We start from the raw sequence: 24,124 nt of genomic DNA, 5'->3' as shown, positions 1-24,124 counted from the left end.
GAAATGGCAACCCACTCCAGTGTTCTTGCCTGGAGAATCCCAGGGATGGAGCCTGGTGGGCTGCCATCTATGGGGTCGCACAGAGTTGGACACAACTGAAGTCACTTAGCAGCAGCAGCAGACTGAAGAGATCTCTATGAATTTTAGATTTTATGTATAAAACCAAACATGCAGATGTAGAGAATGGACATGGGGTCGGGGGGAAGGGAGGGTGGGATAAATTGGAAGAATAGGATTGACACACATATATATATATTACAGTACCATGTGTAAAATAAATAGCTAGAGAGAAGCTGCTGTATACACAGGGAGCTCAACTTGGTGCTCTGTAATGACCTAGAGGGATGGTGGGGAGTGGGGAGGGAAGCTCAAGAGGGAGAGGATATAGTTTATCCACTTCGTTGTACAACAGAAATTAAAACAACATCGTAAAGCAATTATACTCCAATTAAAAATACAATATAATTGTATTTTAATGCCAGTTGTATAATTGGCATTAAAAATACCAATTTTTAATAAAATTGGAGAAGGGGCAACAGAGGATGAGATGGTTGGATGACATCGCCGACTCAATGGACACGGGTTTGGGTGGATTCCAGGAGTTGGTGATGGACAGGGAGGCCTGGCATGCTGCAGTTCATGGGATCGCAAAGAGTCGGACATGACTGAGCAACCAAACTGAATTTGGTATAAATAATTTTAAAATGAATACTTCATAGGTTACCTGCACACAGGACTCAATTCCCTTTCAATAGTTTCATGGATTATATCATCTCCACCAAGAACTTGAGGGTGTACAGTCCTATGGGGAGTGCAGGAGTTTGGAAATTGACGCAGCTCAGTAGTAAGACCCCTTGAATCAGCAAATAGCAACCCAGTTGCTTTCTGACAGCAATGGAATCAGTTGTGTCTTTCAACTCCGAGAGGAAACAGCTCCTTGGCAAAGAAGTTGTAGAGGGAATTCAAATGTCATTCAAACTGTCTGTTTTCTCTAGAGGCAATTGGATCTTTCAGTAGAAAACTTGAGGTGCTATGTTTCTTCCACTGACCAACACTTTTCTCCGTTTGCTCAGAATTCTACGTTCTGGGGTCTCATTTGTTGACATGACTGAGTCAAAGGTGGGCACGACTTAACTCCTCCACTCAGAAGATGTTGGACTGTGCTTTCTATTTACTGACAAATTGAATAATAGTGCTGCACATGTATGAACTGTCATGGAGGGAGAGACCAGCATGGTACAGAGGGTCAGGGAGGCAATATAAGCCTTAGGAGGTAAGTAGGATGTGTTCTTATCAAGAAACCCCTTATCTGTTTACAAAGCCCTTATTCTTATTTTATACCACCTTTAAGCTCCCTCCCACTACCACCTCCAAAAGGCAAAGCAAGAATGCCTGAGAAAATGACCAATGCCTTGTTAATGACTATGTAGAGAGAATTCAAACCTTCTGATAGTGATGGGAGCTATGGCAGACTTCGACCAAACTGGAAGAAAATTGCTTTCACAAACCTAATGTCCCTTTATCATCCTCAAGACTCTGTAGTTGAAGCAGGTACTTTCTCCACACATTACAGATGCAGAAATTAAGTTTCAGAAAAATTAAATGGCATAGTCAAGGTCAAAGACTATGAAGGAAAGCAAGACATATATGTAACTCTTCTAATTCATGGTTCTGATTTCCCCAATATTTCAGTGTCCCTACAGAGATAAGGCTTCCCTGGTTGCTCAGCTTGTAAAGAATCCTCCTGCAATGCAGGTGACCCCAGTTTGATTCCTGGGTCAAGAAGATCCGCTGGAGAAGGAATAGGCTACTTATTCCAGTGTTCTTAGGTTTCCCTGATAGCTCAGCTGGTAAAGAATCTGCCTGCAATGTGGGAGACCTGGGTTTGATCCCTGGGTTGAGAAGATCCCCTGGAGAAGGGAATGACTACCCACTCAAATATTCTTGCCTGTAAATTTTCATGGACTACATTTCATGGGTCCTGAAGAGTTGGATACGACTGAGTGACTTTCATTTTCACTTTCAAAGAGGTAAGGAAAATCAGATAGGTGGAACTTGTGAAAGCAAGAGCAAGCACAGGAATGAGAAAGACATTTTTCATTTATTTATTTATTTATTTATTTTATGCCAGCTTTCTCAATTCATCCCAGGTGCTGGAAAGTGCCTCAGCATGAGAAGTGACAACCAAAGCATTTGGGGGGATCCCCCTAAGGACTTCATCCTTCTGGGTGTTTCTGACAGGCCATGGCTGGAACTCCCTCTCTTTGTGGTCCTCCTAGTGTCCTATGTGCTGGCCATGTTGGGGAACATTTCCATCATCTTGGTGTCCCGCCTGGATCCCCAGCTCCACAGCCCCATGTACATCTTCCTTAGCCACCTCTCCTTCCTGGACCTCTGCTATACCACCACCACTGTTCCTCAGATGCTGGTCAACATGGGCAGCTCCAGCAAGACCATCAGCTACAGTGGATGCACAGTACAGTATGCAATTTTCCACTGGTTGGGATGCACTGAGTGCATCATTTTGGCAGCCATGGCCCTGGACCGCTACGTGGCCATTTGCGAGCCCCTCCGATATACCATTATCATGCACCGCCCTTTATGCCAGCAGCTAGTGGCTGTGGCCTGGCTCAGTGGCTTTGGCAACTCCCTCGTTCAAGTGGTCCTGACAGTGCAGTTGCCTTTCTGTGGGCGACAGGTGCTAAATAACTTCTTCTGTGAAGTGCCAGCCATGATCAAGCTATCATGTACTGACACAGCCGTGAATGACACCACACTGGCGGTGCTGGTGGCCTTCTTTGTGCTGGTCCCCCTGGCTCTCATCCTTCTCTCCTATGGCTTCATTGTCCGTGCAGTGTTCAGAATTCAGTCCTCCAAGGGTCGGCACAAAACCTTTGGGACCTGTTCTTCCCAGGTGGTGGTGGTCTCCCTCTTCTACCTACCTGCCACCTACATGTACCTGCAACCTCCTTCCAGCTACTCCCAAGAGCAGGGCAAATTTATCTCCCTCTTCTATTCCATTATCACCCCCACCCTCAATCCCTTCATCTATACCCTAAGGAACAAGGATGTGAAGGGTGCTTTGAGAAGACTTCTGGCAAGGATCTGGAGGTTCTGCATAAGGTACAGACCTGAGATGTGGTAGTTTCCATTAGTTAGAGAAAACTAGGCAGGTGTATTGTGTGCTTAGAATACTTTTCATTAAGGAGTCAATAATGAAACGGTGTACTTGTTTTTGAGAGAGCCCAAAATTCGCTACCCAAAGTATCTCACTTCCTGTGTTCTCACAGTATCTAAAGTCCCACCTTTCCCAGGGATCTTTAATTCTAAGAGGCCATAATTAGGAACCGTTTAAACAGAATTGATGAAAAGATGCTTGCTCCTTGGAATAAAAGCTATGACCAACTAAGACAGCATATTAAAAAGCAGAGACATTACTTTGCCAAGGTCTGTCTAGTCAAGGCTATTGTTTTTCCAGTAGTCATGTATGGATATGAGAGTTGGACTATAAAGAAAGCTGAGTGCTGAAGAATTGATGCTTTTGAACTGTGGTGTTGGAGAAGACTTGAGAGTCCCAGGGTCTGCAAGGAGATCCAACCAGTCCATCCTAAAGGAAATCAGTCCTGAATATTCACTGGAAGGGCTGATGTTGAATCTAAAATTCCTATATTTTGGCCATCTGATGCAAAGAACTGACTCATTTGAAAAGACCCTGATGCTGGAAAAGATTGAATGCAGGAGGAGAAGGGGGCGACAGATGATGAGATGGTTGGATGGCATCACTGACTCAGCGGACATTAATTTGAATAAACTCCAAGAGGTGGTGATGGACAGGGAGGCCTGACATGCTTCGTCCATGGGGTCACAAAGAGTCGGACACGACTGAGCGACTAAACTGAACTGAACTGAATTGATGTCCAGTAAGTGTCAAATTATTTAGCTTCTAATTTCCTGATCTTTTCCCCTTTTCATGTTCCTGTTTTTCTTCTGCTTCTCCCATTTGTCTCTTTCTAAACTTTCTTCCTTTTCGCATTACTTTTAAGCATAAATAAGGTGAAACTAAGCAATCTTATACTACTTATAAGAAATTTATGCTCTTCTTCATGTATTTAAATCTTCATAAATTATATGTGCTTTTGAAAAAATTCCAAAACTGAAGTAGATTACTTTCTTATTCCTGTCTTAGGTGGTGCTTTTTTCAAGTTAAAGTTTTTTTCTATAGAAAGTTTTTTCCACCATTTACTGAGAACTAGTACAAGCATATGTATTGTGAGTATATAAAACTCTATATTGGTTCTATGAGTACAAAAACAAACAAAAAAAAAAATGGCATAATCTCTTTTCCAAAAAAGAGAATGCATTCTAATTGAGAACACAGGATATAAATACAATCCTAATTAATGACAATAAAAACTTTAAACAACAAGTTCAAGTTTATTGCAATAGCTAGTATTTGTAGCAGACTTCCAAAATGTAAGTACTACATTAAGTGCATTTACACAGACCATCTTGTTTAATCTGCAAATAACTTTATAGTATAATCACTGTTATGATTCTTCATTGTCATAAAATAAATTAATTACTAGAGAGGTTGCAATAGCTTGGCCAAGGTCCTTCCAGTAAATGAAAGAACTGAGACAAGAACTAAACCAGAACCGTGTGGGCCACTTCTCTTAGTAGTAAAACAGATGATAATGTTAGAACTTTATATTTGTATTTTGTTTTTTCCTGTTCTAGATTTCTTTAAATTTAATTCATTCATTTTTATCCCCCTGCCATGCATATGCCAAATATGCAAGCATAAGAAATAGTGTATAATAATAGTAATATAAATAATGTATAAAAATTAAGAAAAAACAAAATTGAAGAAGTCCTTCTACAGTAAGGACAAAAAAAGGAATATGAATCAGAAAGCTAAAGCATTTGATTTAAGAGGAGTGAAAAAGTGAAAAAATCATGACTATTCCTGGTACCAAGACGACGAAGGACTTTTCCCCCCTGGGCGACCATATAGCAGCCACTGGGTAGTAGCAAACATACATAATGATGCATGAGAGCTTACTCCTCTCGTTTTTCCTGATGACACAGATCCAATTCAACAAAGCAGTGTGACCTGGAAGAAAGTCAATCCACACATACAGCTATGAAATGAACTGACCTAATTCTAGAACACATGGAGAGTATTAAGTTTCTCAAAAGACATGCTAGATTAAAGATGATCTCAAGGTCTTTTCTATCCTGCAATGAGAAGTGGAGACTAATTTTCTTTTTAAATGAGGACTGACCTTAGTGACTTGATTGACCATTTGAATGAACTTATGGTTGCTGGGGGAAAGGTAGGGGAGGAAGGATAATTAGGGAATTTGGGATGGACACGTACACACTGCTATATTTAAAATGGATAACCAATAAAGACATAATGTATAGCACAGGGAACTCTGTTCAGTGTTATGTGACAGCCTGGATGGGAGGCGAGTTTGGGGCAGAATGGATACATGTATATATTTGGCTGAGTCCCTTTCTTGTTCAGGCCTGAAACTATCACAACATTGTTAACTGACTATACACAATACAAAATAAAGATTTTTTAAAAATAAATAAATAAAGATAGGGTTGTAAGAAAAACCTGGCAGCTTCCAGATAATAATATTCCTTCTGGGTCCCTAAAATCCCTAGGTAAGAAGTCCAGCTATCCTAAGACATCCTTGCTAGGGAAACTGCAGGTAAATTCTACTGTACAAAATGAACGAGGCTTCCAGCCAGCTGTGCCACACCTGAGTGGAACCATCCTAGACCTCCCCACTAGTTGAAGACCTTCTAGTGACCTTGGTAGACATAACATGGAGCAGATGAGTCTCCCTCCCAGCTGAGCTCTGCTCAAATTCCTAACCCACAAAATGGTGAGACAGAGAAGCCTGGGGGGCTACAGTCCATAGGATTGCAAAGAATTGGACACAACAGAAGTGACTTAGCAATAAAATAGTTGTCACTCTAGTAATAATAGTTGGAGAAGGCAATGGCAACCCACTCCAGTACTCTTGCCTGGAGAATCCCAGGGATGGTGGAGCCTGGTGGGCTGCCATCTATGGGGTTGCACAGAGTTGGGCACGACTGAAGCAACTTAGCAGCAGCAGCAGTTGTTACTCTAAGCCACTAAATTTCACTCTGGGTGGGACAGCAGAGGGCAGTGGCAGGCAGCCATAGATAACTAGAATACTAGGAACCCCTAGACTATTCAATATTAGTTATATAAAGCCACAGGTAAACATGGTGAATTTTCCAGAAGCATCAATGTTATGCAACATTTTAGGGGAAAATATTTAAATAACTCAACTAATAAATAAATTAAAACATGTTTATATTACAATCAACTGACATGATAGATATAAAAATATAGGTAAATTTTTATAATGAAACACAGGACTCCAAATATTTTATATGCTCTTGGTGCTCTGCTTTGTTTTACAGTAAACTTCTTGAAATTCACTTTCCTCTGCCTTTGTAACTACTTTGTAGAAAAATGAGAAAAACTTATGAAAAGGAAATAATAGAATGTGTGTGTTCTTCACGTACTCTTTCAAAAATATCATTTTTCCCAAGAAAGATTTGGAAATATATTGGTTTGTACTGTGAATATAGAGAGACTCTTTGAGAGGTTCTTGGAAGTAGTTATATGTTGCCAATTAAGAGCAAAGCCATGGTCTTCAATGGTCACATCTTGGATACTTTACTCAAAATGACTCAACGCCTAACTTGGTGTCTCAAGGTGTCTACCCTGAGTAGACACCCTCTTGAAGTGAACATGAAAGTCAGCAGAATATCAAAATCTTCCTCAAGAAAGCTTGGCAATATATATTCTAAAATTTCACTGCCGCCTATAGAGGGTCAACCTTTGATCGATAAAGGTTTTTCACACACTAAATATGGGGTTTGCAAAATATTCAGGTAGTTGTTAGCCATATCACCTTGTGGCAGAATCATTAATTATTGAGATTTGTATAGAAAAAAAAGAATGATATTAAATCTAGGATTTCCATGGCACTTATTTCTTTTTTATTTTTGTTTATTTTTATTGGATTATAGTTGATTTACAATGTCGTGTTAGTTTCTGCTGCACAGCTCAGTGAATCATTTTTAGACTGTTTTCCCATCTAGGCCACTACATAGTTTCGAGTAGTTTCCTGCACTACTCAGTAGGTATATCTATTTTATATGTAATAGTCTGTATATGTCAATCCCGATCTGCCCATTTATTCCTTCCTCCCTTACCCTCTGGTAACCATAAAATTATTTTCTACATCTGTAACTCTCTGTTTTGTAAATAAGTTCATTTGTATCATTTTTTTAGATTCCAGATATAAGTGATATCATACGCTATTTCTCCTTCTCTGTCTGATTTACTTCACTCACTATGACAACCTCTAGGTCCATCCATGGTGCTACAAACAGCATTGCTTCATATTTTCTTATGGCTGAGTGATATCCCATTGTATTATATATAGGTACCACATCTCAGTTTATCCATCCCTTGGTCAATGAACCTTTAGGTTACTTCCATGTCCTGGCTATCGTAAATAGTGCTCCGGTGAAGACTGGAGTACATGTATCTTTTTGAATTATGGTTTTGTTGTTGTTTTTCAGTTGCTAAGTTGTGTCTGACTCTGTGATCCCATGAACTGCAGCATGCCAGACTTCACTGTCCTTCACTGTCTCCCGGAGTTTGTTCAAACTCATATCCATTCAGTCTGTGATGCCATCCAATCATCTCATCCTCTGTCACCCTCTTCTCCTCCTGCCCTCAATCTTTGCCAGCATCAGAGTCTTTACCAATGAGTTGGTTCTTCACATTAGTTGGCCAAAGTATTGGAGCTTCAGCTTCAGCATCAGTTCTTCCAATCGGATATTCAGGGTTGATTGCCTTTAGGATTAATTAGTTTTATCTCCTTGCAGTGCAAGAGGCTCTCAAGAGTCTTCTCCAGCACCACAATTAGAAGGCATCAATTCTTTGGTACTCAGCCTTCTTTATGGTCCAGCTTTCACATCCTACTGGATGACTGTAAAAACTATAGCTTTGACTATATGAATCTTTGTTGGCAAAGTGATGTCTCTACTTTTTAATATGCTATCTAGGTTTGTCATAGCTTTTCTTCCAAGGAGCAAGCATCATTTAATTTCATGGCTGCAGTTGCTTTCTGTAGTGATTTTGGGGCCCAAGAAAACAAAATCTGCCACTGTTTCCATTGTTTCCTCATATATTTGCCATGAAGTAATGGGACCAGATGCCTTAATCCTAGTTTTTTAATGTTGAGTTTTAAGCCAGCGTATGCATGTCACTTATTTCTGACATTAATCATTTAGCAGACCCAAAGTCTAATCAGGTCACTCTTAGTCCATGAAGATAAAATAAATAAAATAAATGTTTTAATTCTTTATTTCTCTAAAGAATTACTACAATCTTCCATGTTTCCCTCATTAGCAATTATCAGATGTTTTAAAAATCATGTAAGTTAAGCACACAAATTTGACCTTTTTCAAGTGCTTTCACTTTTTTAATGCCTTTGGAACTCATTATATTTCAAGAAAAACCCAAATTTCTAAATAAAACATATGCTTATCCTTGTCCTTTCTCTTAGTTTCATCTCCTATGATGGCTGTCCATCCACCAGGCATTAGTTCTTCCTCTGCTCATCCTTGTCTCCTATATCCATATTGCAGTTGTAAAGACTGATTCAAGGCATAAGGTTCTAATGCAGCATCCTTTTTTCAGTTGATTTTGAAAACTACATTTTCATTCTACATTCCAGCCAAATTCTCCAGCATAAGGATAACCATTTTATGTTATATCACATAAACATGTAAGTCTTGTGCAGTTCAATTCAGTCATTCACTTGTGTCTGACTCTTCACAACCCCATGGACCACAGCATGCCAGGCCTCCCTGCTTCCAGAGTTTACTCAAACTAATCTCCATTGAGTCGGTCATGCCATGCAACCATCTCAACCTCTGTTGTCCCCTTATCCTCCTGCCTTCAATCTTTCCCAGCATCAGGATCTTTTCAAACGAGTCAGCTCTTCACATCAGGTGGCCAAAGTATTGGAGTTTCAGCTTCAACATCAGTCCTTCCAATGAACACCCAGGACTGATCTCCTTTAGGATGGACTGGTTGGATCTCTTTGCAGTCCAAGGGACTCTCAAGAGTCTTCTCCAGCACCACAGTTCAAAAGCATCAATTCTTCGGTGCTCAGCTTTCTTTATAGACCAACTCTCACATCCATACATGACTACTGGAAAAACCATAGCCTTGATGAGATGGACCTTTGTTGGCAAAGTAATGTCTCTGCTTTTTAATATGCTGTCTAGGTTGATCATAACTTGTTACTCTCATTTTATTCTGGGGGTGGAGATGCAGTTAAGTCATCACAGTGTTTCTCTAAGTGCTTATTTTACTGAAAATGACAGGCCTGGCATTTTATAATACAATTATGGTGCATGGTTTATATTAATATTTTCAAATTCATCACATTTGGCCATCTCTAGAACATAGTAACAACCAATGACCTTGAGAGATGTTGAAAATAGATATTACTGCTGGCACATCTTGACAATTTCTTTTTTCATTCCCTTTTATCCCAAGGATATCTGTTCACTATGTTGCTGAACTCAGGTTTGGCTGCTCACTTCTCAAAAGTCATGAAAGAGGCCAGGTTGGTGGAAATGAAAACTTGCTTTTTTTCAGAGCCTGGCAACCGGTTGGAGGTGGAGGGAGTGGATGCCTGTCCAAAGGCCAACTCCCCTTGACAGAAACAGCACAGTCAGCTCTGGCAGTCATCTTGAAATTGGTCATTGGTAGTCCAACAAGCATCATCTTAATTCTTTTTGTTTGTTTGTTTGCTTTAACTTTTTATTTTATATTGGGATATAGCTGATTAACAAACAATGCTGTGACAGTTTCAGGTGAACAGTGAAGAACTCAGCCATACATACTCATGTATCCATTCTTCCACAAACTCCCCTCCCTTCCAAGCTGCCACATAACATTGAGCAGAGTTCCATGTACTATACGGTAGGTCCTTGTTGGTTATCCATTTTAAATATAGAAGTGTGTACATGTCTATCTCAAACTCCTTAACTGTCCTTTTCCCCCTTACCTTGATTATTTTAAGTACAGTTGATCTTCGGTTCCAGGGTCAGTTTGTTCCCATTTCCTTGAGGCCAGTTATCAGAATTCTGGCAGGTTATGTCACCACTACAGTCTGGTCATCATGTAATTAACTTGTCCACAGGGTAGATGTTTCAGTATCTATAAGACAGCTCACAGGACATGATTCAGAATATTATCTATAGCCTCTGAGAAGGAAGCAAAGGTCCTTGACTATGCTTAATGACTAAACTATTATTATTTAGTCTCCTTTGTCTGCTTTCCTTTGTTTCTGTATGTTCTCATTTCTCTGATGAAACTTATTATTTGCCTAATGTTTTTCCACAGAGAAAGGCAAGCTGAGAACATGTGGAGGTGGGGACAAGGACCCTAGGGTCTTGCTGTTTCAACTATATAATGTGTGAAACACACATCATGAAAATTAGAATCATGATCTTACCCCAAGTATATTGAGATTTATCATTTTCTTCCTTTGAACCTCAATATCATCTATTTTATGAAATCTTCCTTGCTGAACTAAAAGAGGCACACCAAAACTTCCCCTAGTCCCATCTCCTCACCCCTAACTCCTGAAACCTCCCTTGGTCATCTCTTGGCACACATACTCAATTCTCATGTTCACTTATTTTTATTCACACTCCATACTAAATAGTACTGTGCTGGCTCTAAAGTTATTGCCTCTCAATGTCAAGTTGACTCCTTTGCATTCCTCTTTGCAGAACTGGGACTCTGAGTAAAAGGCTTCTTACTGGTTGGCTGCTTCCTATAAATTCTTCCATTTAGAAGCATGGTACTCAGGCTAAAAGAGACAGAATTACTATTTCATCCTGCTTTCTTATATGTCTCAAATTCATCTCAGCAACACTGCTTTCCCTCAGCTGCAGCAGCTTATTCCAGAGGCAGCAGCTGCTCCAGTATGCAACACTTGAAGAAGCAGACCTTCATATCCCTCTGGAACACCAACATCAATCCAGCAGCTCTCCTTTCTCAGAGGCTGAGATTCAACCCCATGGGACCCTCTTCCAAAGATCCAATAAATCCAACTCACCTGCTAACTGAAGTTGCTTCCCCCATGAAACTTTTGTTTTTCTCTCTCTTGTCAAGTGGACAATCACTAATCTAACCATCTGGTTTCTATCATGACTGTACTCAAAGGGGGCAAAGACAATACAAAGAGTGATAGGGTCAGTGTAGAAAAAAGTGAAACCAATGTTAGTGGAGTGTAGACTTCATAATATGTCAAGGTTGGACATAGAAGCAAGTCAGTGGAGTAAAAATGAATCCTTGTTAATGCATTTCAGATCATTGCCCGAATGTCCATGAATATAATTCATTGTCATCCTCGTCCATACTCAGTGTCAGCCATGCCACGGGGGAATGTCATCCCCCCACTGTGTCCACCAGGAAAGGCAGTAGTTTGAAGCAGTCTCTCCACCTGGAAAAATATTGCAGTCAACAGTTTACTGCATAACATCCATTTTTTTAAGGATAAAAATCTAAGCTTTAAAAAATCCTCTATAGTGAGAGAAAATGTCAAAGGACTAAATCTTCAGGAAAAACATGTAGCAAAATAACCCTCTGAGATATACTTTTATGTTTAAAGCCAATGGTTTTATTGATGTGTTACTTCATATCACACAATTCATTCATTTATAATGTACAATTCAATATGACACCTAAAGCACAAGCTACAAAATTTTAAAAATAAACAAGTGAAACTGAAAATGTTCTGCACAGCAAAAGAAACCACCAGAGAAATGAAAAGACAACCTAAGGAATAGGAAAAAATATTTGCAAACAATATATCTAATACAGGGTTGATATTCAAAACATATAGAGAACTTGTACAACTTAATAAAAAAAAAACCCAGTTAAAAATTGGCAAGAACTTGAGTAGAATATATGAAAGGCTAAAATGTACATGGAAAGATATTCGACATCACTAGTCATTAGGGAAATGCAAATCAAAGTTACGGGAAGCTATCACTTCACACCTGTTACAATAGCCATCATCAAAAAGCCAAGGGCTAAACACTGGCATGAATGTGGAGAAAAGGGAAGATTTGTGAACTATTGGTGGGATAGTAAATTTTTTCAGCCACTACTGAGGTTCTTCAAAAACATAAAAATAAAACTACCATATGATCCAGAAACTCCACTTCTGGGATAGGAATGTATCCAAGAAATGAAAACACTAACTCAAAAACATATTTGCAGTTATGTTTATAGCAGCATTAGTTACAATAGCTATGACTTTGAAACAGTCTAAGGGTCTATCAATGGAAGAATGGATAAAAAAGTTGTGACATAGATATAAGTATAGATAGAGATAACGAAATATTATTCAGCCATAAATAATGAAAAAGTCCTGCCAGTTGTGATCTGAATGGACCTTGAAGGCATTATGCTAAGTGAAATAAATCAGACCAAAAAAGACAAACATTATATAATCTTAGTTTATGTGTAGAATCTAAATAAAAATAAAACCTCATAGAAAAAAGAGGTAAGACGTGTCTGGTGAGGAAGAAGGAGGTGAGAGAGGGAACTGGAGAAAGGAGGCCAAAAGACACAAAGCTCCAGTTATAAGATAAATAAGTAATAAGAATGCAATGTACAGTGGGATGATTTGAGAGAATAGCATTGAAACATGTATATTACCATATGTGAAATAGATCGCCAGTCCAGGTTCAATGCATGGGACAGGGAGCTCCAGGCTGGTGCATTGGGAAGACCCTGAGGGATGGGATGGGGAGGGAAGTAGGAGGGGTTTCAGGATGGGGAACACATGTACACCCATGGCTGATTCATGTCAATGTATAGCAAAACAACACTACAATATTATAATTAGCCTCCAATTAAATAAATTTTTTAAAAAAGAATGCAAGGTACAACATGAAGACTACAGCTAACATAGCTGTATGCTATATAGGAAAGTTGCTAATAAAGTAGACCTTAGAGTTTTCAACACAATGATTTTTTTCCTTCTTATTCCTTCTTTTTTATTGTTTCCAAATGAGAAGATGGATATTATTGAATCTATTGTGGTAATCATTTCATACATATATAAATCAAACTATAAAGCTGTAACCTTGAACTTGTATAGTGAAGTATGTCAACTATCTTCAATAAAACTGGAAAAATGGAAAATTCAATGGCTTTTAGTATATCTACAGATTTGTAAACTCATCACAATTTTAGATTTCTTTTCTTCAGAGAATGCTCACTCTCCTTAGTCACCACACCGCTAAAAGTTCATTCCACCACACCCTAGTCCTAGGCAACCATCTACTTTCTGTCTCTATAGATTTGCCTATTTAAGACATTCCTCTGAAATATTTGAGGTGCATTTTTTCTTCCCAGTGATTACTGGTACCCTAGAGTTTCCCCACTGAGACTGAAGCATCTGCTGTTTCAGTGGTGTAAAGAAACCGTTCTTAACCTTGACATTTATCTTTAAAAACCTAAAGGAAAACAACCCTGAAAATTCTTTGGAAGGACTGATGATGAAGCTGAAGCTCCATACTTTGGCCACCTGATGCAAAGAGCTGACTCACTGGAAAAGACCCTGATGCTGGCCAAGATAGAAGGCAAAATGAGAAGAGGGTGGCAGAGGATGAGATAGTTAGATAGCATCACCGACTCAATGGACATGAATTTGAGCAAACTGTGGGAGATAGTGAAGGACAGGGAAGCTTGGAATGCTGCAGGCCATGGGGTCGCAAAAAGTCAGACACAACTTAGTGACTGAACAGCAAAATTCAGTTTCTCAACAAAATTTCCTGGAAATTGTTCTAGCCTTTCCATATGGAATAGTTTTGGTACTCTTGTCAAAAATAACTTGACCCTATATGTGTGGTTTTATTTCTACATTCAATATTTTATTTCATTGTTTTATATAACATAATTTCTATATATATGGAATAATTACTTGATAATTATGATTAAAACTTTAAGAACCATAGAGTCTATGTAAAAGAAAAAAAAAAACTAAATGGAAAATGTGGCCATGATTATTTGAGGGTCAGGAATTTAGGCAGGACTCTACTGAATGGTTCTTCACTGACATCTGCATGGTCCCAAAGAATCAGAGTCAGGAGCTCTGGCTTGGTGTGGTGTTCCATAAGAGCTAATAGGAAAAGGATACACATTCAAACTTTTCAAACTTAAGACTACAGAAGCAGGGACTTCCTGATTATCCAGTGGCTAAGACTCCATGCTCCCAATGCAGGGGAATTACTAAGTTATTAAGATCAAACCTGGGTTTGATCCCTGGTCAAGGAATTAGATACCACATGCTGCAACTAAAGATTCTGCACACCACAGTGAAGATTAAAGATCCCCATGCAGTCAAATAAATTAATTAATTAAAGTAATATATACTTTTTTTAAAAAGGACTACAGAAGCAGAAGTCAAAACTCAACAAGAAATGACAATTTTCCACCTTTTCCCCCCACATATAGTCATGCACTCCCTCATTCTCTTCATTACCTGCAAGGTATTTGTCTTTGTCCTTCTTACTTTCTTCTCAGTCTCCCCGTGTAGTTTCCCAATTAAACAACTTCAACCTGAGAAGAGAATGCCACATAACCAAGCACTTTGGTGGTTGTGTTCTAGGATGTTGGTCTCTCTGCTGGTCAAGGTAAAGCTCACCCCCCCAGCCTTCCTCTCTAATCTACCTCCTAACCCACCCTGTGGCAGGTGGCCTGACAATTTGGTGCATGAGAAGAGTTTTCCCTAGTACTCCAGACCTACATATTTTTACAGAACCAAATGAAGGAGATGAAAATGGGTAGGCAGCAACCAGAAACAGCTATGTTGATAACTTCTCAGTTCTTCCAATAGATATATAAACCCTGGTTTCACAATGGTACCAAAATATGCATTCACTATTCAGAGATGTTTTTATTTCAGGCATTGGCATCTGCATTATGTAAGTCATTGTTATTAGTAGTTACTTGATAGTGTAGCCATAACAAAATCTAAGTGGCAAAGGGAAGGTGCAGGCATCCTCTAGTCCAAGGCCACGGTATAAAGGAAGAGGAAATGGAGTGCCCAAAAGTAAGGTAATATTCACAGGCTTCTAAATGATAACTAAGTGATAACTGATCTGAGATGGAAACTTAGGAAATATGTTTGTGCTTTTTAGAAACACAGCACTTCCCCTCTAGCATATTGTGGATTTTGGCTTTTGTAAAATTTTTTGTACTTTGTGCCATGAAGTAAGAGAAAGAGAAAACCTACAGATAGATCTTTCCCCCTTGATGTTTTTCAGCCTATCATTTTGTCTCTACCATAGGGAAAAAAGAAGCTTCTCTTCTGTGTAGCTCAGTCGGTAAAGCATCTACCTGCAATGCAGGAAACCTGGGTTCAATTCCTGATCCCCTGGAGAAGGAAATGGCAACCCACTCCAGTATTCTTGCCTGGAGAATCCCATGGACAGAGGAGCCTGGCAGGTTACAGTCAATGGGATCACAAGAGTTGGACACAACTTAGCACTATCTTTCTTTCTTAGGAAAAAAATATGTATATAGTTGGCTTTGCATTTGTCCTTATGTACATACATAAAACTATGATGGTGACTACTGCAGGAAAACAGAATGGAGTTAGAATGAGAAAGTTTAATGCTTCTTTTTACATAAACTCAGTATACATGAGGGGGCTTCCCAGGTGGCACTATCGGTAAAGAACCCTCCTGCCAATGCAAACGATGTGGGTTCAGTCCCTGGGTCGGGAAGATCCCCTTCTCCCCCTGGGAGAAGGACATGGTAACCCACTCCCATATTCTTGCCTGGAGAATCCCACGAACAGAGGAGCCTGGCAGGCTACAGTCCATAGGGTCCCAAGAGTAGGACACAGCTGAAGCAACTTAGCACACATGCACGCAATACATGAATTTTCTTCTATAAGGACATATATAATTTATTTTGTGCATGTGTTCAACTGCTTTTCACATTTTTCAGTTTCCATATCAAACATTTTAATTTACACTTAAAACAATTTTTGGTTACAAAAAAAAAAATACTTGGTTGGCCAAAAAGTCATTTGAGTTTTTCCTTAACATCTTATAGAAAACCTAGACAAACTTTTTTTTTGCCACAGTAGCCCTTTTCAGCTGACAGAATTTTTAAAAATATTTGGATCAGTATTATAAACACAAAGATGACCCACCAGTTGAAGGATACATATAATTTAGAATATAAATATATATATATATATATATGAAATATTTTCTCCTGAATCCCAAAGTCTTTTCTGAGTATCTTTACATTTTTGTCCATGAGGAAGAAATCACTAGATTCTGAATCTAAACACCAGACTAGGGAAAGCATAAGAATGGGACCCAAACTGAGAAGGCTCCAAGGTCAATAGGATTTATTGAGTTTTCTGCTTACTGAATGGTTTTAAAACAGTAAAATCTAACTTAGATGAACAGAAAAACAGGGCGAAAGTCCCTTAAGGTGGATACCTATAAATTTTCCATCTCTAATAACTAGGAGCAGATATGGTTAGATCCCAAGGTGATGGAGAACTCACCATAGGAGACATTCAGACACAAAGCTGATTTTCTTCTGGGAAGGGAGTCCCAGTTGCCTCATCAGTCTCAGCAAGCTGAGGCTTCTTGAAATAGGCAGGAAATTTCCACAGCACTAGTACTGTCATCTCTTCATGATTCTGTGCCCAGGATGCTAATAAAGACAGGTCTCTAATTTCAACACTTCTTCAATGACCATGGTGTCCTGGAGGTAAGCCATTTATACCCTTGCTAAGGCTATGATCAAACTTGGGCTGATATACTATAAAATGCACATGAGAAGGGAAAAGGAACATGTGATGCCTTTGGGAATGGCTATGATTAGGTACATCGAGGGGAAAAGTAAACCTACTCCATGCACAAAGAACAATATGAGCAAATCACACTGGTAAAAATAAAAATAAGAAAACCAGAACTGTCTTATGAAGTATGAGGATGTGAAGTTCAAACATGATAGGATATTATTGAGTTATGAGAAAGAAGGAAATCCTACCATTTGCAACAACATAGATAGAATATGAGGGCATTATGTTAAATGAAATGTCAAGACAAAAGTAGGTAAATACTATATGATATCACATGTGTGGAATCTAGAAAAACTGAACTCACAGAAACAGAGTAGAGTGGTGGTTGCCATGGGCTGATGGGTGCAGAAATCAGGGAGATGATCAAAAAGTACAAACTTACAGTTAGAAGGTAAATGACATCTTGGAATCTAATTTATAGCACAATTATAGTTAAAAGTATCATATTATGTACTTGTAAGTTACTCAGTCTGTAGATCTTTAATGTTCTCACTAAAACAAAAACAAAAAGTAATTATGTGACATAATGGGCCTATTATTGAGGTTTTGGTGGTAACCATTCTTAATATATAAGCATATCAAATCAACACATTGTGCACTTTAAACTTATACAGTGTTATATGTCAATTAAATCTCAATAAAGCTGGAGAGGCAGGGAAAAGAAGCAACTTCATCTGAAAAAAAATTATGCCCAGAGTACTTGAAGGTGGAACAGTTAGTCAAAGGATAAAAGCAATATTTCTCTTTCTAAAAGACTAATTTAGATTTAACAGTGGTCAGCTGAATGAGGAGAAGGCAAAGGCGCTCCACTCCAGTACTCTTGCCTGGAAAGTCCCATGGGCAGAGGGGCCTGGTGGGCTGCAGTCCATGGGATCGCGAAGAGTTGGACACGACTGAGTGACTTCATATTCACTTTTCACTTTCATGCATTGGAGAAGGAAATGGCAACCCACTCCGGTGTTCTTGCCTGGAGAATCCCAGGGACGGGGGAGCCTGGTGGGCTGCCGTCTATGGGGTCACACAGAGTCGGACACGACTGAAGCAACAGCACCAGCAGCAGCAGCTGAATGAAACCCAATGAGAATGATTACCATTTTTTGTGTGTGGAAGATAGCATACAAATATTTGTGGGAATGCTACTTTTTAATTAATATAATTCATTTTCAGAGAAATTTTAGGTTCGCAGCAAAATTGAGGGTAAAAAATTCCCATATATTCACTCCCCCTATACATGAATAATCTCCCCACTATCAACATCCCACACAACAGTGGTACATTTGCTACAACTGTTGAATCTACATTGATAAATCATTATCATCTAAACCCAGAGTTTACCTTGAGATTCACTCTTGGTGTTGTACATTCTATAGATTTTAATAAATGTATAATCATGCATATCCACCATTATAGTATTGTACTATAATTTCACTGCCCTAAATATCCAATATGCTCTGCCTGAGAAAATGGTCTTTGTTTGAAAATTTTGTCAGTGATTTGTCTGTCTTTGCCTGGATTTATAAAGTGAGGAAAACATACAAATCAACATTTTCTGTAATCATTTTGGACACTTTTACTACCAATTAGCTTGTGTTATAACCAAAAGTTTATAACAATAGATACAGTTTATCTGTGCTTCACAACTTTATGATTTTTGTGTAATGCTTTGTATTCATTTTACATTAAATTATTTTCCAAATAAGTAGTAGAGATAGATGTGAATTCACCAAGGATGAGCCCAGTTCCACTCAAACCAATAGATTTTAAGACTGATGCTTTTGCATTGCAGTATTCTGACAATTCTCCCCAGATGATCAGCTCTACTGGTCATGCAGAGTATGTGGTCCAGGACGGGTGAATTTCTCAAAACCAAGAAAGGCTAAGGAGAGTTCATGGAGAATGGCAAAAAGTGGGGCTCCAGACTGCTAATACATGGCAACTGAGAACCAGAAAGGTGATAAAGTCAATCGACATTTTCCACCTCCTGGGATCTGTTATTGCCCCTCACTCTCTATAATCTCTGCCCCGGTGTACATGCCAGCTTTCAGCATCAATGATGTCATTATGTAATGGGAATACTTTATGGCAAGTGGATCTACATTTGTTCACTCAAGAGTGCTCTGGAAAAAACATAGGTTCTGGTAAGAACAAAACAAGTAAAAGAAGTTTCCACAAATTCTTGGGTCCTCAAGGATTTGTAATAACCAGTGTTGCGAAGATTGACAGGAATAGCTGGAGCTTTGATTAGAAGGGTCACAACATCTGTGAAAATAAAGAGTTTCAGAAGTTTATCACTGATAGACTAAACATTGTATGACTGAAGATTTGCCATTATAGAATAGGATGCTGCAACACAGATAATGGATGATGCTTTCTGAGCTTCAAGTACAAGGACCAGGGTTTCTAGAACAATATAATCCTAGACCTGGAAATATTATATTTCATTGTTTATAAATTATTAAATTAGAGGCTACAGATAAAGTGAATATATTTCAAATAAACACATAGTAATTAAGTGTTACTCGCTCAATCATGTCCAACTCTTTGAGATCCCAGGGACTGTCACCCACCAGCTCCTCTGTCCAGAGGATTTCCCAGGCCAGAATACTGGAGTAGATAGTCATTCCTTTCTCCAGGAGATCTTCCCAACCCAGGGATTGAACCAGGTCTCCTGAATTACAGGCAGATTTCTTGACTGTCTGAGCCTCTAGGGAAGCCCCAAAATAAATAAACCACAAATAAACACATCAGTTCAGTTCAGTTCAGTTGCTCAGTCGTGTCCAACTCCTTGTGACCCCATGAATCACAGCACGCCAGGTCTCCCTGTCCATCACCAACTCCCAGAGTTCACTCAGACTCGCATCCATCAAGTCAGTGATGCCATCCAGCCATCTCATCCTCTGTCGTCCCCTTCTCCTCCTGCCCCCAATCCCTCCCAGCATCAGAGTCTTTCCCAATGAGTCAACTCTTCACATGAGGTGGCCAAAGTATTGGAGTTTCAGCTTCAGCATCAGTCCCTCCAAAGAAATCCCAGGGCTGATCTCCTTCAGAATGGACTGGTTGGATCTCCTTGCAGTCCAAGGGACTCTCAAGAGTCTTCTCCAACACCACAGTTCAAAAGCATCAATTCTTCAGCGCTCAGCCTTCTTCACAGTCCAAGTCTCACATCCATACATGTCCACAGGAAAAAACATAGCCTTGACTAGACGAACCTTTGTTGGCAAAGTAATGTCTCTGCTTTTGAATATTCATAGTGGTGAACAAAATAAACTCTTCATGGAGCCATTAAGTGATAGCTGAGTACTCCCCTAGAAGATAAAGTAGGATTACCACACAGATCTCATGACACCTAACATTAGAGACTTCCCCTATCAGAAGTGCAGAGCATGTATCAGTAGCATGTTATGTTGGAAAAGAGAAACTTGGAGCTACAAGGGAACAGAGATCATTTAGATGAATATATATATATATATATACACACACACATATATATAGCTAAGGAGTCAAGGAATATGGTAAACGGAAGGCAGAATTCACCAGAAGGAAACTTAATCTACCTTTGCTACATCCCTACTATAGCATGGCCCAGAAACTACCTCTTCCCTTCATACATTTCCATAGTGCCATGTTAAGCTAGCACATTCCAGATTCAGCTTCCAGCTCCAAGTAGGTATCTCCTACCTGAATCGATCACAGGCTGGAGTAAGGTAATGAGAAAATGAATGAAACATAAATTCCTCCTTGAAGAAAATTATATTGATACAGAAATGCATCATAAGGACTGTTTTGGGATAAATAATATCAGTTAGAAAGTAAATAAACGTAGTCACAAATATTGAGCAATAATTAATATCGGCATTATTACTGAAAAGTATTAATGAGAAACAGATACTGTTATGATGCCTGCTTTGAAAACCAGTGGTCAGAAATGGCACTGTTGTCCTAAGTGTTAAAAAATGGGCAAAAAGAAAAGAAATGGCACCTTTTTAACTGAAGTTGCAAAGTGATAAATATTTAGTGAGTGCTTTACTTTGAAAGTCCCTTAGAGGGATGCTGAAATGAATTAGGTGAAGTTCTTGTCTCAGGGAAGTAAAAATCTCATAGGCATATATGACAACTTTCTTATTCAAAGGGCTCAAGCTCATTGTGTATATTTCCCCTAATTGAAAGTTCTATGCATTTTTGGAAGCCAGAGAAAGTAATATCTGTGAATAATGAGCAGAGCAATTTGGTATTTACTTGGAGTTTCTGATACCAGAGATTTGTCACAATATGTCAACATTTAGGACTGCTATTTAGAAGAGAACACAATAGATAATTGTCACATGAGAATGAAAATGAATCTAGTATGAAATTAGATGAATAAAAGTATAAATAGATAGGATGCATTTTTTAAAATTATCAACTATTAATGTAAGAGAACTACAGTAGGAGTGCTTGGGTGATACAAACTGAAATTGTCAGCAATCCAAGTATTTAAGATTTAGACCAGGATAGAAATGTGAATATATTAAAGTCTTTGATAGCAACCAAGATAACATTTTCCTAGATTTCAAGTAGCTGAAATAACACTAATCTCCATTTGGCCTCAGAGGTGGCAGGCACCATGATGATATGATCATCAGAGTAGCCAGAGGGCATCGGAAAGAAGCTCGCTGCACTTGTACAAGGACAGGTTCAGCATGATGCTAGCTAATGGCAGGGCTGTGGGGAGGTATCAGAAGATGGGAAATAATCAGAGATCCCTAGCAGGGTGAGGAGGGGACCTAGTTATGACTGTTCATCTAATTAATTAAATTTATGCTATGGGAAAGTGAAGGTCCTAAGCAGATGGAGGAGAAGGAGGATGAGAGAACAGCCATTTCCCAGAGGACTGTGTGTGAAGCTCAGGACTTGCTGCAGCATCCTAGCATGAGGGAAGCTGGACCTGCACTGCTAGTAGTGAGTAATGAAGAGGAAAATGCCAGGGAACACTGCCAGTAACACAAGGGAAAGTTTGGGCATGCACTTAGCTTATGTGTTTAGCAGGGAGTGGAAAAGCTTCATTATTTCTCCTATGCCATACTTTATATCATTATATTATATCTGACTCAGAAACACTTTATGATTCCCCAAAATATGCACAAAGTCCAGGTGAGACATTGCCCTTCCGTCAATGACTACCTCTTTCGTTGTTAGTTTTCTCTTTTATGTTTTCCTGGAGTATAGGATCATATACATGGATTCTCTATTCTTCTCCACCACCTGTAACCATGACTTCCTTTAGTTTAGGCCCTGAATGGGGTTTCCATGAATTATCAAGACTAGATAAGTAGAAAGACAGGGGAGGAAAGGCAAGTTAGGGACCAGCATCCTGAGGAGGAACCACAAAGCCGGCACCTCAGGGTTTTGGCGGAGGTTACATCCTAAGTGCAGCCCATTAGACCACCCAGTGCTGGTTAGAGAGGAAAGACCTGCAGTGAAGGGTAGGATGTCCTTACCCTTTTTCTGACCCACCTCTCACAAGCAACACCATCAGTAAAATCAATCCCTCCTAGCATCAGAGTCTTTTCCAATGAGTCAACTCTTCACATGAGGTGGCCAAAGTACTGGAGTTTCAGCTTTAGCATCATTCCTTCCAAAGAAATCCCATGGCTGATCTCCTTCAGAATGGACTGGTTGGATCTCCTTGCAGTCCAAGGGACTCTCAAGAGTCTTCTCCAACATTACAGTTCAAAAGCATCAATTCTTCAGCGCTCAGCTTTCTTCACAGTCCAAATCTCACATCCATACATGACCACAGGAAAAACCATAGCCTTGACTAGACAGACCTTTGTTGCCAAAGTAATGTCTCTGCTTTTGAATATGCTATCTAGGTTGGTCATAACTTTCCTTCCAAGAAATAAGTGTCTTTTAATTTCATGGCTGCACATAGACATGTATTATTAGGAAAAAATCACAGGCAGCTCCATGGAGTTGGGGGTAAAATGGGACAAGCATATCTTATAAGCTAAAATGTTTTGGAAGGAAGATCAATTAGCCAAGGCTTTTCCAGATGTGGGAAGAGAGTATCTAAGAGGCTGCTTGTTGCCAACCTCTGAGCACCTGCACACACACTGACAAAAAGTACGTATCAGCTCACAAAATCTTGGTGGCTTCATTACTGCTTGATGGAAATGCCATTCAGTGACACAACATTAGATGTCGAATTCTGCTCACTAGCAAAGAGTAGATATGCCTCAGGATGAGTACAGAAATGGATTGCTTTTCGGGGAGGGGGGTGGTAGAGGGAGTGGGATGGGTGCAGAGTTCCAGTTAGAGTAAACAGATTTCAATCAAAACCACTTACATAGAAGCTAAAGGGCAGCCTTGATTCCAAAGAAGAGATTAGAAGAATCATTTAATGCTACTACCGAAGGATGGCAAGGGTTGAGGTGTTTTGTGGAGGCTTTATTGCAGTTTTACTGAGTTATAGTTAACATACATCACTGCGTAAGTTTAAAGTGTACAGCATAATGGTTTGACAGACATACATTATGAAATGATTACATGCTTCATCTCGTATAGATAGTATAAAAAGAAAAAGGGAGAAAAAAATCCTATCCTTGTGATAAGAACTCTTAGGATCTGTTCTTAGTAACTTTCATGTACATCATAAAGTGAGAGTCTAATTGCTCAGTCATGTCCTACTCTTTGCAACCCTATCGACTATAGCCCACCAGGCTCCTCTGTCCACGGAATTCTCCAGGGAGTGGATAGCCATTCCCTTCTCCAGGGGATCTTCCAGACCCACGAACTGAACCCAGGTCTTTTGCATTACAGGCAGATTCTTTACCATCTGAGCCACCAAGGAAGCCCATTATAAAACAATGTTAACTATACTTATCATGTTGTATTATATCCCTTACTATTCATTTATCTTATACTGGAAGTTGGTACATTTTGACAACCTTATTCCAATTCCTATTCCCCCAACCTCTGCCTCTGGTAACAACAAATTTGATCTCTTTTTATAGGAGTTGTGTTTCATTCTTTTTGCATTCCACATTTAAATGATATCATACTGTATTTGTCTTTCTCTGTCTGACTTACATTCAGAAAACGAAGATGATGGCATCCGGTCCCATCACTTCATGGGAAATAGATGGGGA

The 24,124-nt window shown here is 39.3% G+C and overlaps 2 protein-coding genes across 2 annotated transcripts in view; both read left to right on the top strand.

Moving 5' to 3' along the window:
* Positions 1 to 2,112: 2,112 nt before the first annotated feature.
* On the top strand, positions 2,113 to 3,720 carry LOC133252005 (olfactory receptor 2B11; the record flags this gene model as incomplete). Its single annotated transcript, XM_061424760.1, has 2 exons — positions 2,113 to 3,098; positions 3,704 to 3,720. Coding segments are annotated over exons 1-2 (945 nt in total), but the record flags the coding sequence as incomplete, so codon positions are not given.
* Positions 3,721 to 4,956: 1,236 nt separating this feature from the next.
* Positions 4,957 to 24,124, top strand: part of LOC133252100 (olfactory receptor 2H2-like) — a 31,313-nt gene continuing 12,145 nt past the window's right edge. The window contains exon 1 of the mRNA XM_061424822.1: positions 4,957 to 5,024. Within this exon, the coding sequence (XP_061280806.1) occupies positions 4,957 to 5,024 (68 nt within the window). The remainder of the gene's footprint in view (positions 5,025 to 24,124) is intronic.

The sequence above is a fragment of the Bos javanicus genome, chromosome 7, assembly GCF_032452875.1.
Source record: "Bos javanicus breed banteng chromosome 7, ARS-OSU_banteng_1.0, whole genome shotgun sequence".
Classification (NCBI taxonomy): Eukaryota; Metazoa; Chordata; class Mammalia; order Artiodactyla; family Bovidae; genus Bos; species Bos javanicus.
Note: the sequence above shows the minus strand (reverse complement) of the source record. Positions and strands in the feature narration are given on the sequence as shown.